Source organism: Mirounga leonina, unplaced genomic scaffold, assembly GCF_011800145.1.
Source record: "Mirounga leonina isolate KUSES-001 unplaced genomic scaffold, KU_Mleo_1.0 Mir_91, whole genome shotgun sequence".
Lineage (NCBI taxonomy): Eukaryota > Metazoa > Chordata > Mammalia > Carnivora > Phocidae > Mirounga > Mirounga leonina.
In genome coordinates this window covers 8363929-8380539 of record NW_023270839.1, presented here as the reverse complement: position 1 = coordinate 8380539, position 16611 = coordinate 8363929, and the positions used below count along the sequence as shown (strand labels likewise).

The 16611-nt window shown below is 40.5% G+C and overlaps 2 gene segments (V, D, J or C); both read left to right on the top strand.

The window, feature by feature from the left end:
* The window catches only part of LOC118003664, a 421186-nt gene that overhangs the window by 19789 nt on the left and 384786 nt on the right, over positions 1 to 16611 (top strand).
* On the top strand, positions 6394 to 7168 carry LOC118003669. The segment is given in 2 exon segments: positions 6394 to 6471; positions 6667 to 7168. Coding segments are annotated over 2 exon segments (411 nt in total).

Below are 16611 nucleotides of genomic sequence, written 5' to 3'. Positions count from 1 at the left end.
TTTCCAATCAATGAGGTTTCCAGACATAGCCACACCCTATTTGATTTCCCTCTTTTTGAGCTCTAGTCCTTTTAAGATGTCACCTGCTGAGATTCTTATATACTACACAGGGAAACACAATCCATTACACCTATACTTGGGTCCAACTCTTTTATAACCTCTGGTAGGAGTTTAAAGGCCATTCAAGGAACAATGAAACAAAAGTATAAGTAAGAGAAGGCTTTTTTAAAAAATATTTTATTTATTTGACAGAGAGAGAGACAGCGAGAGAGGGGATACAAGCAGGGGGAGTGGGAGAGAGAAAAGCAGGCTTCCCGCTGAGCAGAGAGCCCAATGTGGGGCTCGATCCCAGGACCCTGGGATCATGACCTGAGCCGAAGGCGGACGCTTAACCGACTGAGCCACCCAGGTGCCCCAGAGAAGGCTTTTCCGACTATGACTTTGAACCTCATGGATACTATGCTCACCAAAAGCAAAATGTCCATCCATCAATCTTTTCTTTGTAGGCTGCATGAAGTGGGTGCTGTGAGATTGTGTCCTTGACCAGGAGGTGGCAGTGGTTCTATTCCTCTCCTTCCTTGAATTCTTTAAACATCAAAAGCATGAAATTTACTTTTGATTGACTGAGACACTAACAGAAAGGCTCTCTCCTGCGTCCGAGAACAAGAGCCAAGACCCAGAGACAGTGCCTCAGAGAAGATCTGGAATCCTTACAAATTGTACCAAGAATCAGACGTCAGGATGGAGAACATGCTGGAATGTGCGTTCATAGTTTTGTGGCTTCAGCTTGGCTGTAAGTTGGAGGTTAAGAGAGGAGAACCACCAAGGACACATTTATCCAAAGCCAGGGAGAAGAGATAGGGGTTCTGTGTCAGCTCACCCCGGGGTTTTCTCTTGTGGGAATTTTTCAGAACTGCTGTACCAAAGGCTTTGTATCATTTCTGATTTTGTTTTCCTCAACAGGGTTGAGTGGAGAAGACCATGTGGAGCAGAGTCCTCAGACCCTGAGACTTCAGGAGGGAGACCGTGTCAGCCTCAATTGCAGTTACACGGTCAGCTACTTTGAAGGGCTACAGTGGTTTAATAGGGCAGCATCCCGGGCAAGGCCCGGAAGTCCTCTTCCTCCTATACTCAGTTGGTGATAAGAAGCAGAGAGAAAGACTAAAAGCCACACTATTAAAGGAGGGAAGTTCTCTGCACATCGAAGCCTCTAAACCTGAAGACTCAGCCACTTACCTCTGCGCTGTGAGACACAGTGCTCCCAGGCCGCCCCAGCCTGTACCAAAATCCTGCAGGTGCACTCTGGAATAAGGGCATCTCTGCTGTTTCTCCTCCTCAAAGAAGTACTTACTTAGCATTCAGAGCCTCTTTCCAAGTGGCTATGGAGAACAAAGTCTTGTGACACGGCTAGATGGCACAGATTACTGTTCCTTCTGTCCTGGTATCCTGGACAGTCTCCCTTGTGTGTTTTATAGTAAGATTTGAAACTCGCTGTGTTTTTCCTTCATCTTTGTTCTTCTCCATATTATTTTATCTACTCTAGGTCCTTTGCAATTCCACACAAACTTTAGAACCGATTCCTAAATTCTAAATCCTTTCCAATTTCCACAAAATTTCTGTTGCAATTTTTATTGGTTTTTCATTAAATCTATGAGATCATTTTGGGGAGAATCGGTATCTTAGCCATTTTGAGTTTCATGTCATAAATATAGACTATCAATTTATTTAGGTCACCTTCCATTTCTCTAAGCAATGGTTTCAATTTTTAATGTAGTGATCTTGCACTTCCTATGTCAGTATAGAAATCCCATGCAATTTTTAAAATGTTATTTTCCAATTGTTGCTAGTGTATAGAAATACAACTGGTTTTTATATATTGACCTTATATTCACTGAACTTTCTAAATTTAGTAGTTAATTCTAATCACTTGGGAATTTGTTTGGATTTTCTACCTCCATAACCATGCTACCAGCAAATGAAGAAAGTTTTATTTCTTTGTTTACAGTCTTTATTATTTATTTATTATTATTTATTTCCCTTGCCTTATTTGCCAGACTTTATGGCAGGGCTAGCTTCCTGGGAATACTGAGGTCGGCAAAGATTGAAAAATGCAAAGGATATAAACAGAATGAGTGGAGTCTGGAGGCCTGCCTTTTAAGTTAGACCAACGACTAATCTCCTCCTCATAAATGGACTCTGAACAACAGAATCAGCTGTCCCATCCCTCCCTTGTGGGAAGGGGGTGGGGGAAGGCCTAGAAATAAGGGAAGCAGAAGTGGAAGCTTCCTGATCTAGGGAGAGAGACAGAAGTATTCTTTTATCCACATCACCTGGTTTTGTTCAATTTTAGCCCATTGGGTTTATAGCTTTACGGTTTGACCAACGTATTCAGGTCAAGAGATCAGAAAATAATCCTGGGATTCTTGTTTTGACCTGCCCTCATTTTGCCATTCCCATTGTGACCATTATTGCCTTTATTATCATTTATTGAACCTTAGCACATGCCAAGTGCATTGCCCAGCACTCTACTTACTCATTTCATAATCCAAAAACTGTGAAGTAATATTAACACCTTCTCAGATAAGGAAACTGAGGCATAAGTAGGTTGAAAGATGAAGGAATTTCTGAAAGTAAAATGTTGCAAGCACCGTAACATGAGATTAAAAAATAAGAATTCCTGAGCTAACAAGCTGGACAGTACTTCTCAGATGTTCTGGATGTTTAAGAATCACATGAAGATTTATTTCAAAAGTGAAAGCTCCAATTCTGATCAATAGATTCTGAGTGAGTAGGTCTGGCATGAGATCAGGGGCCGCTTTTTTTCATGAGTTATTGATGATTTGGGCTCAAGTAACTGGGAGATCTTACTTTGAAAACCACTGCCGTCGGGAGGCTGCTGTCTTTCAGAAGGATGGGTGATGCAGACCTGCAAGTATTGGGGGTTAACGTAGATGAGAGGTGCTGAGGAACCCTCGAATCCCACCTTGGCATGCCTGAATGCAGTATTTCTGGTTAAGCCATATCCTATTTTAGTTAGTAGAAAATTTCCTTTTTAATGATAAAAAGGTAGTAATCTTTTTTCAACAACAAAAAGAAATTTATCCATGGTTTGAAAAGAAGCAGAGAGGAGTAAGAGATAGACAAGCCTTTTGGTTATAGACTTAACCAGAAAAAAAAGCCAAAACAACTTACTTCACTCTCCAACGTGTATAAAAGTCTACTCATTCTTTATTTTTTTTTTAAGATTTATTTATTTATTTGAGTGGGGCAGCAGAGGGAGAGGGAGAGAGAGAATCTCCAGCAGAATCTGCACTGAGCACAGAGCCCAACTCACGGCCTGAGATCATGACCTGAGCTGAAATAAAGAGTCACCTGAATAAAAGGAAAATTGCATGGCATTCTGTTTTTGGATATCTGCTTCTGATTGTGATCTATTTTTACACCTGCTTAACAGAAGATAAGGAAATTGGGGGAAAATGGTGGCATGGGGAGGGGTGGCAACAGGGCTGCCTGGGTTTCTCCGTTAGGCATGGTGAAGAAGAGCAAGTGTTCTCCTGGGCAAGTGGCGCCTCTGAAGGCAGCAGGGCCTGCACTGTCCTTCCAGTGCTCCAGGCAGAAGAAAAGAGAGAGCGAGAAGCTGAGGAGAACACCCCTGAGTGGGGGCCCTCTGGGAGGGGGCCACTGGGGAGGGAAGAACCCAGATTTGAGGAGGCCCCTCCCGGTCCCCTGGTGCTCTCTCATGGGGATGCCTGCCCCTCGGAGGCCATCTAGAAAAAAGGAGATGGAAGTGAACGGAGCAACCAAGCTGACCTCATGTAGCCAGGAGTCAAGACTCAAGTTCAGAGAGCAAAGGAGAGATGGCAATCAATGGAAGATATAAACAGGGCTGCAATGAGATTTATCATTGAAAATGGCCCAGAGGTTTTGCCGTTTTCTTTCCAGGATGTCTTTAAGAGAATAAGGTCCAGCAACCGTCCAAAGCACCCATGAATACTTTAAGCCTCTTTGCTTGTCTTTGATACTCTTTCCTCTCCCCTTAGAAAATGTTTGCTTCACCTAGAAAATGTTGATTTTGTCTTGGTAAGTAAACTTGCATTATATCATCGTATCATCCCCTAAGTCTACAGTTGATTTCAGATCCTTTCATTTGCCTATAGGGTTGAAATTTTGAAATAAAATGGCAAGAAAGGCATCTGTATTTTCTTTCTCCAGTTGTATGTCCTGTCCTTGAAGTGATGAGCTGACAATTACCCCACTGCCTGAAAGAAAGAAAGATCATGTGGTTTTTTTAACAATGAAAAAAAAAAAGCAAAAACTCTTAATATTGCAAAAATTGTCCTGTGCCACATGGCGATCATTCTGAAACCACAAATGACCAAAATTGAAGTCCTTTCTTCCACATCATAAACACATCTCAGCAATTCTCCCCCATGTCTATAAAGCAACTTTACTAAAGCAGGTTGGTGGACTCACCCGGGGTGGGAAAGAAGGCCTTCCTGTGTTTAGTCACAAGAGGGGGATGGATGCTCTATTGTCAACAGCATCCCTGATCAGTTGGGGGAGAGAGTGTTTGGCTAGCATTCAATGTCGAGGTTATGCAGAACTGTGACAAATGATTTATTTTATTCTCTTCGTTATAAGCAGAACAGTCTGTGCACAGCATCCAACATTCAGTGATTCCTGGCCTTGTCCCAATCCATTAGGAAAGGTTTTCTTTCCACTTAAAATAGGATGACAGAAGAAGACAGGAAGTGTAAGACGGGAAGTTTTCAAGCATAAATAATCTATTTTTGTCAATTTTTTGTAGTGATAGAGAAAAGTAGAATTTTGTGGGGGTGGGAAGGAAATTATTTTACTCAATCTATTCCAGTTCTCTTAAATTTGGGAAGATAACAGGAAAAAGTTTTCAAGGTCACTCTCTCCTTTTTTTTTTTTAAGATTGATTGATTGATTGATTGATTTAACAGAAATGGAGAGCGCGTAAGTAGGCAGAGCGGCAGACAGAGGGAGAGGGAGAAGCAGGCTCTCCGCTGAGCAGGGAGCCCGACGCGGGGCTCGATCCCAGGACCCCGGGATCATGACCCGAGCCGAAGGCAGCCGCCTAACCGACTGAGCCACCCAGGTGCCCCCCCCCTCCTTCTTACTGAGCTTTCCTCTCCTCCCTCCTTTCTGTCCTCCTCTGTAGGTCAGCTGTGTGTGACCATGAAACACACACACAGAGAATGAGGAAGGCGGGTTTTGAGCAGGGTTTGTGGAATATAAAAGGGGGTGCCATTCCAGGTCTCTTGTTTTCTTTATACCGACACATGAAGTCTCTAAATGCCCTCCTAGAGATACATGATCCCTGAAGGCATCTCAGAAAACTTGGCTTCTAGATCAGGCTCTGACCTTCACCTTCCCAGTCACTGTGAACACTTCACTTTCTGCAACTGAGTCTCTTTTGCTCGTTCTTGTCATTTAGATGGGCTTTCTTGGTCCTCTCATGTATATTACTTGGTGGTTTTCCTGAACTAAAGAAAAATCCTCTGAGCTCCCCAGACCATCAGTTACTGATAAGATATATTCTTTCTCTTGGGTTGTGAAAAAGCAGTAAGAAAAGGATTCTGGGTGGATATTGTCCTTAAGGTTCTTATTTTCCTCTTTCAGACTCATCCTCTTAGAGTTTAAAATTCATAAATGCTCTTGAGAGAACCCCTGGGTTAAGAGTTTGTCATGTTTTTACCCTGGCTCCAGGGACTTCACTAAACCGGGGAGATGTGCCAACCAAGAAGCTACCATCTCATAGCTGACTAGAGGCTTGGAATTCCCCAGCGTGACGGCCACCAAGTGAGGGGCTGCAGTGACTCAGCTGAGTGTCTGTTCTCTTACCTCCTACCTGATGGGTGAGAAATGATATAAAGGGACTTTCCAAGAAGGTGTGAGCTGAGGGAAGCCAGCACTTTAGGGCTGAAGTGGCAAGAGGAGGGAGCAGTTCTAGGAACCTAAAGAAAGCAACTGCAACTGGGTGGTAAAAATTTTGATTTCTTTTCTGATATAAGCATTTGTACTCTGCATTTTTCTCTATGCATGGATATTTTGCAGTCTACACATTTGGTATTTAAAACTTTGTTGTCATTCAGGAGGAGGAGGAGGAGAGAGAAGCATTTCCCTGGCAATGCTGGGGTGAGTCCTCAGATGGCAGTGTTTCCATTTCTACCTCCTACTCTGTGCAGATCAGTATGTGTGTGTGTTTGGTGGGGGGTGGGGGGTGAGTGCGTGCGTGTGTGGGTGTGAGCGTGTGACCTTTCTCTGATTGGCTGGGCTGACGCTGTTTCCCATAGATATTTGAACATAGGAGATAGCAAAGCAGATTCTTTATCTTGTGAGCCCTTGTCAATGTTCCAGAGACAAGGAAAAGTTCTTAGTGACTCTAAGTGGCAGAAAGAATGGACAAATCCCTGGGCTTGCTCATCCTTTGGTTACAACTAGACTGTGAGTTAAAGGGATTTGGAAATGGGCAAAGAACAGACAGACCCCAGGGCATTTCTCCTTGGGGAAGAAAAAGAAAGATAAGGAATTGTACCAGGGTGATGTTTTGCGTAGATTGAAAAAGCAAAATCAAAAGTAATTTCCAAAGAAGAGTTAACCACTAACCAGTCCCTCTGTCTGTGTTCTCTTTCTGGACAGGGGTGAGCAGTAAACAGGAGGTGAAGCAGATTCCTGAAGCTCTGAATATCTGTGAACGGGACAGTGCGGTTCTCAACTGCAGTTACACGGATGGCGCTCTTTATTCCCTTCAGTGGTTTAGGCAGGACCCCAAGAAAGGGCTCACATTCCTGTTGTTAATTCAGTCAAATCAGAGAGAACTAACAAGCGGAAGAATTAAAGTCTCGTTGGATACATTGGCAAGACAGAGCGCTTTATACATTGCAGCTTCTGAGCCCAGTGACTCAGCCACCTACCTCTGTGCTGTGGGGCACAGCGCACAACAGGCTCCTGTTACCAATACCCAAACTCTGCAGCTGGGGCTCCGATCACGTGTTCTGTCTTGAAGCTGAGGAACCTTTCTCCATCCAAGGGTTTTCCAAATTGATTCTCTCCCCAGATAGAAGCAATTAAGTATGCAAAACCTCATCTATATATGGATCTATACATCTATACACACACACGTGTATGTGTACACACACATCCATATATAAGTACATACACATATGTATCTGAAGTTAAATTTGGCCTTTAGTTTTTTATCAACTTCAATTTAAATACTAGCTTTACTGAGATCAATTCACATGCCATACAATTCACTCTTTTAAAATGAACCATTAAGTGGCATCTAGTACATTCACAGTGTTGTGTAACCACCACCTCTACCTAGTTTCAAAACTTTGTCATCACCCGGAAAGGAAACCACATACCCATTAAGCGGTTACTCACCATTCTCCCCTCCCCCCAGCCTCTGGTAACCTGCTTTCTGTCTCTATGGGTTTACCTATTCTGTTCATTTCATATAAATGGAATCATGCTGCCTTTTGGGTATGGCTTCTTTCATTTAGCATACTCTTTTGGAGGTCCATCCGACTTAGGACCAGCTGGAGAAAGATGGATATTCACCACTACCCAATCATGTAGGATGCCCTACTTCTAGTTAGCCGGTTACATCTTCTCCATTTTTCCCTTGTTTTGCTAGAAGTTTGTCAGGTTTACTGATCTTGTTAAAGAACCAGCTCTTTGTTTCATTAATTTTCTCTACTGTTTTTCCATTTTCCATTTCATTGATTTCCTCCTTTATTATTTCCTTCCTTACACTTGTTTTGGATTGATTGTTCTCCTCTTTTTCTGGGTTTTTGAGGAGAGCCCTTAGATGATTGACTTGAGACTTTTATTCTTTTCTAATATTTGTGTTTAGTGCTATAAATTTCCTTCTCAGCACTACTTTGGCTAAGACCCACAAATTTGGATATGTTATATTTTCATTTCCATTCAGTTCAACATACATTGATTTCCTTTGAGACATTCTTTGTGACCCTTAGATTGAGAAGTATGTAGTTTGGTTGTTAAGCATTTGGAGATTTTCCTGTTATCTTTCTGTTACTTATTTATAGTTTTATTCTATTGTGGTCAGAGAACACAAGTTTGATGATTTTAATTCTTTTACATTACACTTGCTGAAGTTTGCTTTATGGCTCAAGATATGGTCTTTCTTGGTATGTATTTCATGGGCACTTGAAACCAGTGTGTGTTCTGCTCTTATTGGGTAGGGTGTTGATGGGTAGAGCCGGCTATTAGAGCCTGCTGGTTTGTGGTGTTGTTGAGTTCTTCTATATCCTTGCTGATTTTATGGCTAGTTGTTCTTTCTTGTGGAGAGAGGGGTATTAAAGTCTCCAACAGTAATTCTAGATTTGTCTATTTCTCCCTTTAGTCCAGTCAGTTTTTGTTCCACTTATTTTTTAGCTCTGTTGGTGGGTGCATACACATTTAGGATTGCTATGTCTTCTTGGCAGCTTATCTTTTTTATCAGTATGGAAGGTTCCTCTCTGTTCCTGGTAATTTTCTTTGTTCAGAAGTCTATCTATTTATCTATTAATAAAGCCATTACTCCTCTCCTTTGATTAATGATCACATGATATATCTTTTTCCATCCTTTTACTTTCAACATACCTGTGTCATTTAAAATGAATTGCCTGTAGACAGTTATAATTGGGTTATGATTTTTTAATCCACTTTTTATTTTAACTGTCTTTTCATTGGAATATGCAGAGCAGTCTCTGTATCTTAACTGATGTATTTATATAATTTGATTTTAATTACATTGATATTTTGTGGCTTAATCTGCATTTTTTAAATTTATTTTCTTATTCTCATTGTTTTTTGTTTTCCTGTGTTCTTGCCTTTGAATTTCTGTGAATTATTTGGCATTTTCTAGAATTCAATTTTAATTTATCTACAGTGTTTTAGATGTATCTTCCTGTATAGCTTTTTTATTTATTTATTTATTTTATTTTATTTTATTTATTTATTTATTTATTTTTTAAGATTTTATTTATTTATTTGAGAGAGAGAGCATGAGAGGGGGGAGGGTCAGAGGGAGAAGCAGACTCCCTGCCGAGCAGGGAGCCCGATGCGGGACTCGATCCCGGGACTCCAGGATCATGACCCGAGCTGAAGGCAGTCGCTTAACCAACTGAGCCACCCAGGCGCCCCTAGCTTTTTTTTTTAATGGTTGCTCTAAGTACTAACAGAGTCTACTAGTGATGTCATTTCACCAATTTGAATGAAGTCTAAAAACACTGTCTCCTTTTTACACCCATTTAGCCTCCATTATTCATAATATAATTTTATTTAATATTTTTTCTATATATACTTAGAACATCATTAGACAGTGTTATAATTTTTGCTTAATCCATTAAATGTAATTTAGGAAACTCAAGAGGAAAAGGAAAGCCTAATGAATTTATCCATATTTTTGTTTACTGTGTTCATTCTTTCTTCCTGGTGTTCCAAGATTCCCTCCTTTATCATTTTTTTTCTCTTCTGTATTGACAGCTCTTCTCTTTCAGCAATTGAAAAATATTGGGTTACTTCCTTCTGGCTTCCTTGGTTTCTGTTGAGAAATACACTGTCCTTGGAATTGTTTTTCCCTTGGGTAAGGTGTCATTTTTCTAGCTGCCTTCAAAATTCCTTTCTTTCTTGGTTTCTTTCTTTGTTTGTTGTCAGATTTTACTGTGATGTGTTTGAGCATGAATTTCTTTGTTGTTTTCTGATTACTGTGCTTTAGCTTATTGAATCTGTAGCTTTGTGTCTCCTAATAAATTTGTAAGTTTTCGACCATTACTTCCTTGAGGCTTTTTCAGCCCTACTCTCTTTTCTCTCCTCCTGGGATTCTAATAATTCAGATATTGGGCCTTTTGGCATAGTCCTACAGGTCTCTGAGGCTCTGATCACTTTTTTCAGTCTGTTTTTCTCTGTTGCTCAAATGGGCAGTTTCTATGGTTTTATCTTCTTGTTCATTGATTCTCTCCTCTCTGCTGTACTCATCGCTGAGTTTTTTTGTTTTTTTATTTTCAGTTCTAAAACTTCCATTTAGTTCCTCCTTATATTTCTTTGCTCAGTCTTTCTCTTTTTTAAAATTAATTTTGAACATGTTTATAGTTGCTTGTTGAAGCACTTCTTATGATGGCTGTTTTAAAACCCTTGTCAGATAATTGTAACATCTGCATGAGCAAGGTGTTGGTGTTGGTTGCATTTCTCATTCAGGTTGAAATTTTCCTTGTTCCTTCTATGATGAGTGATGTTTAGTGGAGCCAGGATATTTTGAGTATTATGTTGAGAGACTGTGGAGCTTATTGAAACCTTTTTTTTTTAATGTTATGTTAATCACCATACATTACATCATTAGTTTTTGATGTAGTGTTCCATGATTCATTGTTTGCATATAACACCCAGTGCTCCATTCAGTACGTGCCCTCTTTAATACCCATCATCAGGCTAACCCATCCCCCCACCCCCTCCCCTCTAGAACCCTCAGTTTGTTTCTCAGAGTCCATAGTCTCTCATGGTTCATCTCCCCCTCCGATTCCTGCCCCCTTCATTTTTCCCTTCCTGCTATCTTTTTCTTTTTCTTTTCTTTTTTTTTTTTAACATATAATGTATTATTTGTTTCAGAGGTATAGGTCTGTGATTCAACAGTCTTACACAATTCACAGCACTCACCATAGCCCATACTCTCCCCAGTGTCTATCACCCGGCCACCCCATCCCTCCCACCCCCCACCACTCCAGCAACCCTCAGTTTGTTCCTGAGATTAAAAATTCCTCATAGCAGTGGGATCATATGATATATGTCTTTCTCTGATTGACTTATTTCGCTCAGCATAATACCCTCCAGTTCCATCCATGTCATTGCAAATGGCAAGATCTCATTCCTTTTGATGGCTGCATAATATTCCATTGTATATATATACCACTTCTTCTTTATCCATTCATCTTTTGATGGACATCTTGACTCTTTCCATTTGGCTATTGTGGACACTGCTGCTATAAACATCTGGGTGCACGTACCCCTTTGGATCCCTACTTTTGTATCTTTGGGGTAAATACCCAGTAGTGCAATTGCTGGGTCGTAGGGTAGCTCTATTTTCAACTTTTTGAGGAACCTCCATACTGTTTTCCAGAGTGGCTGCACCAGCTTGCTTCCCACCAACAGTGTAAGAGGGCTCCCCTTTCTCCACATCCCCACCAACATCTGTTGTTTCCTAACTTGTTAATTTTAGCCATTCTGACTAGTGTGAGGTGGTATCTCATTGAGGTTTTGATGTGGATTTCCCTGATGCCAAGCGATGTTGAGCACTTTTTCATGGGTCTGTTGGCCATTTGGATGTCTTCTTTGGAAAAATGTCTGTTCATGTCTTCTGCCCATTTCTTGATTGGATCATTTGTTCTTTGGGTGTTGAGTTTGATAAGTTCTTTATAGATTTTGGATACTAGTCCTTTATCTGATATGTCATTTGCAAATATCTTCTCCCATTCTGTCAGTTGTCTTTTGGTTTTGTTGACTGTTTCTTTTGTTGTGCAAAAGTTTTTTATCTTGATGAAGTCCCAATAGTTCATTTTTGCCCTTGCTTCCCTTGCCTTTGGTGATGTCTCTAGGAAGAAGTTGCTGTGGCTGAGGTCAAAGAGGTTGCTGCCTGTGTTCTCGTCTAGGATTTTGATGGACTCCTGTCTCACATTTAGGTCTTTCAACCATTTTGAGTCTATTTTTGTGTGTGGTGTAAGGAAATGGTCCAGTTTCATTCTTCTGCATGTGGCTGTCCAATTTTCCCAACACCATTTGTTGAAGAGACTGTCTTTTTTCATTGGACCAAATGGACTTCACAGGTATATTTAGAACATTCCATCCCAAAGCAACAGAATACATATTCTTCTCTAGTCCCCATGGAACATTCTCCAGAATAGATCACATCCTAGGTCACAAATCAGGTCTCAACCGGTACCAAAAGATTGGGATCATTCCCTGTATATTTTCAGACCACAGTGCTTTAAAATTAGAACTCAATCACAAGAGGAAAGTCGGAAAGAACTCAAATACATGGAGGCTAAAGAGCATCCTACTAAAGAATGAATGGGTCAACCAGAAAATTAAAGAAGAATTAAAAAAAAAATCATGGAAACAAACAAAAATGAACTGTTCAAAATCTTTGAGATGCAGCAAAGGCGGTCCTAAGAGGAAAGTATTTGGCAATATAAGCCTTTCTCAAGAAACAAGAAAGGTCTCAAATACACCTAAAGGAGCTGGAAAAAGAACAGCAAATAAATCCTAAACCCAGCAGGAGAAGAGAAATAATAAAGATTAGAGCAGAAATCAATGAAATAGAAACCAAAAGAACAGTAGAACAGATCAATGAAACTAGGAGCTGGTTCTTTGAAAGAATTAACAAGATTGATAAACCTCAGACTTATCAAAAAGAAAAGAGAAATGACCCAAATAAATAAAATCATGAATGAAGAGGAGAGATCACAACCAACACCAAAGAAATATAAACAATTATAAGAACATATTATGAGCAACTATATGCTAGCAAATTAGATAACCTGGAAGAGATGGATGCATTCCTAGAGATGTATCAACTACCAAAACTGAACCAGGAAGAAATAGAAAACCTGAACAGACTTATAACCACTAAGGAAATTGAAGCAGTCATCAAAAATCTCCCAAAAAACAAAAGCCCAGGGCCAGATGGCTTCCCAGGGGAATTCTACCAAACATTTCAAGAAGAATTAATACCTATTCTTCTGAAACTGTTCCAAAAAACAGAAATGGAAGGAAAACTTCCAAACTCATCTTATGAGGCCACCATTACCTTGATCCCGAAACCAGACAAAGACCCCATCCAAAAGGAGAATTAGAGACCAATATCCTTGATGAACATGGATGCAAAAATTCTCACCAAAATACTAGCCAATAGGATCCAACAGTCCATTAAAAGCATTCTTCACCATGACCAAGTGGGATTTATCTCTGGGCTGCAAGTTGGTTCAACATCTGCAAATCAATCAATGTGATACAATACATTAATAAAAGAAAGAAACCTTTTGTTTTAGATGGATTTTTCTGACATCAATCTGTCAGGGGAAGAGGAGTTGCTACCTCATTATCTCCAGGTGGAAGTAGAAATTTAGGTTCACCATTCAGCCTTCTTGACACCCAAGGAAGACAGTGCACCTCATTACTGCTGGGTAAGAGTTGAACATCCAACTCCCCACATGGTCTCCAGTCTCCACTGACATTGTGGAGGTGACACTGTACTGGGCAATGGTGAAAGTCCTGGCCTAGGTCTTTCTAGGTCTCCACTAGACCACTCCCCTGGGGAAAGGGGAGGTACTTCATTGCTCCCAGTGATGGTGGATATCCAGGCTTCCCACAGAGTCTCCACTCACACCTAAGGAACAGAGTAAAGCTCATTACCAGAAGGCAGGAATTAAAGTTCTCATTCTCTATTTGTTCTTTTCTGACACTTCATCAGTCGAGGTACTAAAGGTGCCTCTTTTTTTTTTTTTTTAAAGATTTATTTATTTATTTATTTGACAGAGAGAGAGACAGCTAGAGAGGGAACACAAGCAGGGGGAGTGGGAGAGGGAGAAGCAGGCTTCCCGCCGAGCAGGGAGCCCGATGTGGGACTCGATCCCAGGACCCTGGGATCATGACCTGAGCCGAAGGCAGACGCTTAACGACTGAGCCACCCAGGCGCCCTAAAGGTGCCTCTTTATGTTTGCAAAGCAAAAGTCTGGGGTCCCCACTTGGTGTTTGATTGTGTTGGTGTGCATGGGGTCACAGTTTTTTCTGTGGTGTTTGTCTGGAATACAGTGGTAATTGTCTAAACATTTTCTGTCTTGCTAAACAAGACCCTTTTCTGGTCCTTTGACTAGAGAAAGCAGGCTTTTTTGAAGGGTCTTTTAAAAGTAATATTCTCTATAATATTTAGACCTTTTCACCTGGAAGAACCATGATGTTCCCTTTAGGGCGTTGAGAATTTGGCAAGGTTTGCAACAGAAAGATTGGCAGCAAGTGTGAAGATAAGGTGTGTGGCCTATATAGTGGAAGACATCTGTTTTGCCAGGTAGGATTCATCCCTCCTTTTTTTAGTAATCATATCTCATAGTTGCTTTGAGGCACAGCTCCTCTTCCACTTTCAGTATAATTTAGGTTTAGGTGATGTTCTGATGTTGGCTCTAGTGGTTTAGGTGATGTTCTGATGTTGGCTCTAGTGATGGAGTCCAGGCTGATCAGTGGACTGAGTCCCTCTTGACCAGGATTCTCAACCTTGTGAGCCCATTGGAACAACCTTGGGGCTTAAAAGAGCATTGATACCTGGGTCCATCTCAGGCAATTAAATCAGGCCTCCTGGGGTGGTTCCCAAACACTGAAGCATTGTGTTTCTCTCTCTCATTCTCTCTCTCTCTTTTTTTTCCCCCAGTTGTACCTGATTCTAATGTGCAACAAGGATGACAGCTGGATCCAGATACAGTTACTGGTGTAGGTGGAGGGTTGGTGGCTCAAGTCTTGATAATTAGCACAATTCCATATATACAGTGACTGATTCAAGGATAAGATCTGCTTTGAGGGGTTTTTTTAATTTGTTTTTTGTTTTTTGTTTGTTTGTTTTGTTTTTCTTGAGTAACAGAAGTGGGAAAGTTTTTTTTTTTTAAGATTTTTAATTATCTATTTATTTGAGAGAGAGAAAGCATAAGCAGGGCGAGTGGGGGGGGGCGGCGGAGGGAGAGGGAGAAGCAGACTCCCCAGTGAGTGGGAAGCCCCACAGGGGGTCAATTCCAGGACCTTGGGATCATGACCTGAGCCAAAGGAAGACACTTAACTGGCTGAGCCACCCAGGCGCCCCAAGCGGGGAAGTTTATTAAAACTACAAGTACACTCTCAAGATAGAAGAGTGGGTGAGCTCCAGAGAGGGCTGTGCTGCAGGGCTTCCTGACTGAGCCCATGGGTGTTTCCTGATTGTCAGCTTCCTCAGCTCCAAATCTGGAATGAGACAAAAAGAAAAACCCAGGAAATTCACCATGTTGCTCTTTCTCAGGTCTCAAAGTCCCTCGCTGGTCAGTCTTCTTCTCTTCACCTTTTTTTGTTTTATACATAATGTCCAGGAATTTTAATCATACAGGATTTAGAGAAAAGTACATCTACTCCATGTTCCCAGTAGTGAAAGTTCATTCATTTAATTTTCAGAACAAGTTCATAACATTGTGTAATTGTTTAAGCTTGCTTTCCCTGCAGTTCATATTTCTAAACCTTATGGCCGTTACATAGTTCTGCATTTAAACAGATTTGAAACAAACAATAATAGTACAATGGCTGCAGAGAGAAACATAGTATTGAGTTATTCGGTTTTGTTATTCATGAGACGATTTGTAGTTTCTATTTGTGTTTAAAACATAAAACAGAGAGTGAACACTATAAGAGGTAATTTTTTAAGTGTGAATTTAAGTCACAAATAAATAATTTATTAAATTTGAGTAATATTTTAAAAATTGAAATATCTTCTTTATTAAAGTGTTAATTATTTACATTAAAACTAACAAATGCATCAAGAAAATAAGCCTTCTCCTAAATATACCATGATAATTATGAAACATTTTTGTGTAGAGTGGAGAAGAGTCTTAAACATTATTTGATCCAGATGTCAAATAAGCTAGTCATGCCACTAGTCACTGACCAGAACTTTTCCATCTCTGAAGTCCTACTTTCTCAGATGGCAATTATCTGTTTTGATTTCTTTCATTTAGTTACTCCCACCAAATCTGTTCTTTAATAACATCTGATCCTCCAGCTCCTTCCTGTCTTCTGTCTCATCTTCTATGTTCCCTTCCTTCCCATCCAGCATTCTCCATGGCATATTTCAACTGCTTCATGCTCGTATTCTCATCTCACTTCATCCACTTGTTATCCTATGACACTTGTATTAGTTCTTCAGAGAAACAAAGTTAATAGGATATATACAGATATATATAAAAGGAGATTTATTATAGGAATTGGCTCACCCATTATAGAGGCCCAGAAGTCCCACAGTCTGCCATCTGCAAGCTGTAGATCATGATCCCATGGTCCTGGGATCGAGCCCCGCATTGGGCTCCCTGCTTGGCAGGAAGCCTGCTTCTCCCTCTCCCACTCCCCCTACTTGTGTTCCCTCTCTTGCTGTCTCTCTCTCTCTGTCAAATAAATAAATAAAAAATCTTTAAAAAAAAAATTCAAGATCTGGGAGATCTCCTGCAGTGTCCTTTTATACTAATCAGCTTTGATTATTCCACATTGTGAGCCTTCCTCCTGCTGTAGGCCCTCTTTTCTTCTCAATCCATACACTGTACTTTGGAAATTCCATCTACTTTTCTGGCTTCAATTAGGCTTTCAGCAGACTGAGGAGACTAGAGATAAGACCGGGCTCTGGAGTTAGATCTAGATTGTAATTCCTGCTCTGCCACTTAAAAGTACTGTGATCTTATACAATTTCACTTAACTTCTCTGAAGCTAAGTTTATTCATATTAAAATGAAGAATAAAATTAGTAACCCAGCAGGTTGTTATATTAAGATATTGCTTATGAAGTATATAGTAACAAATAATTCCTAAA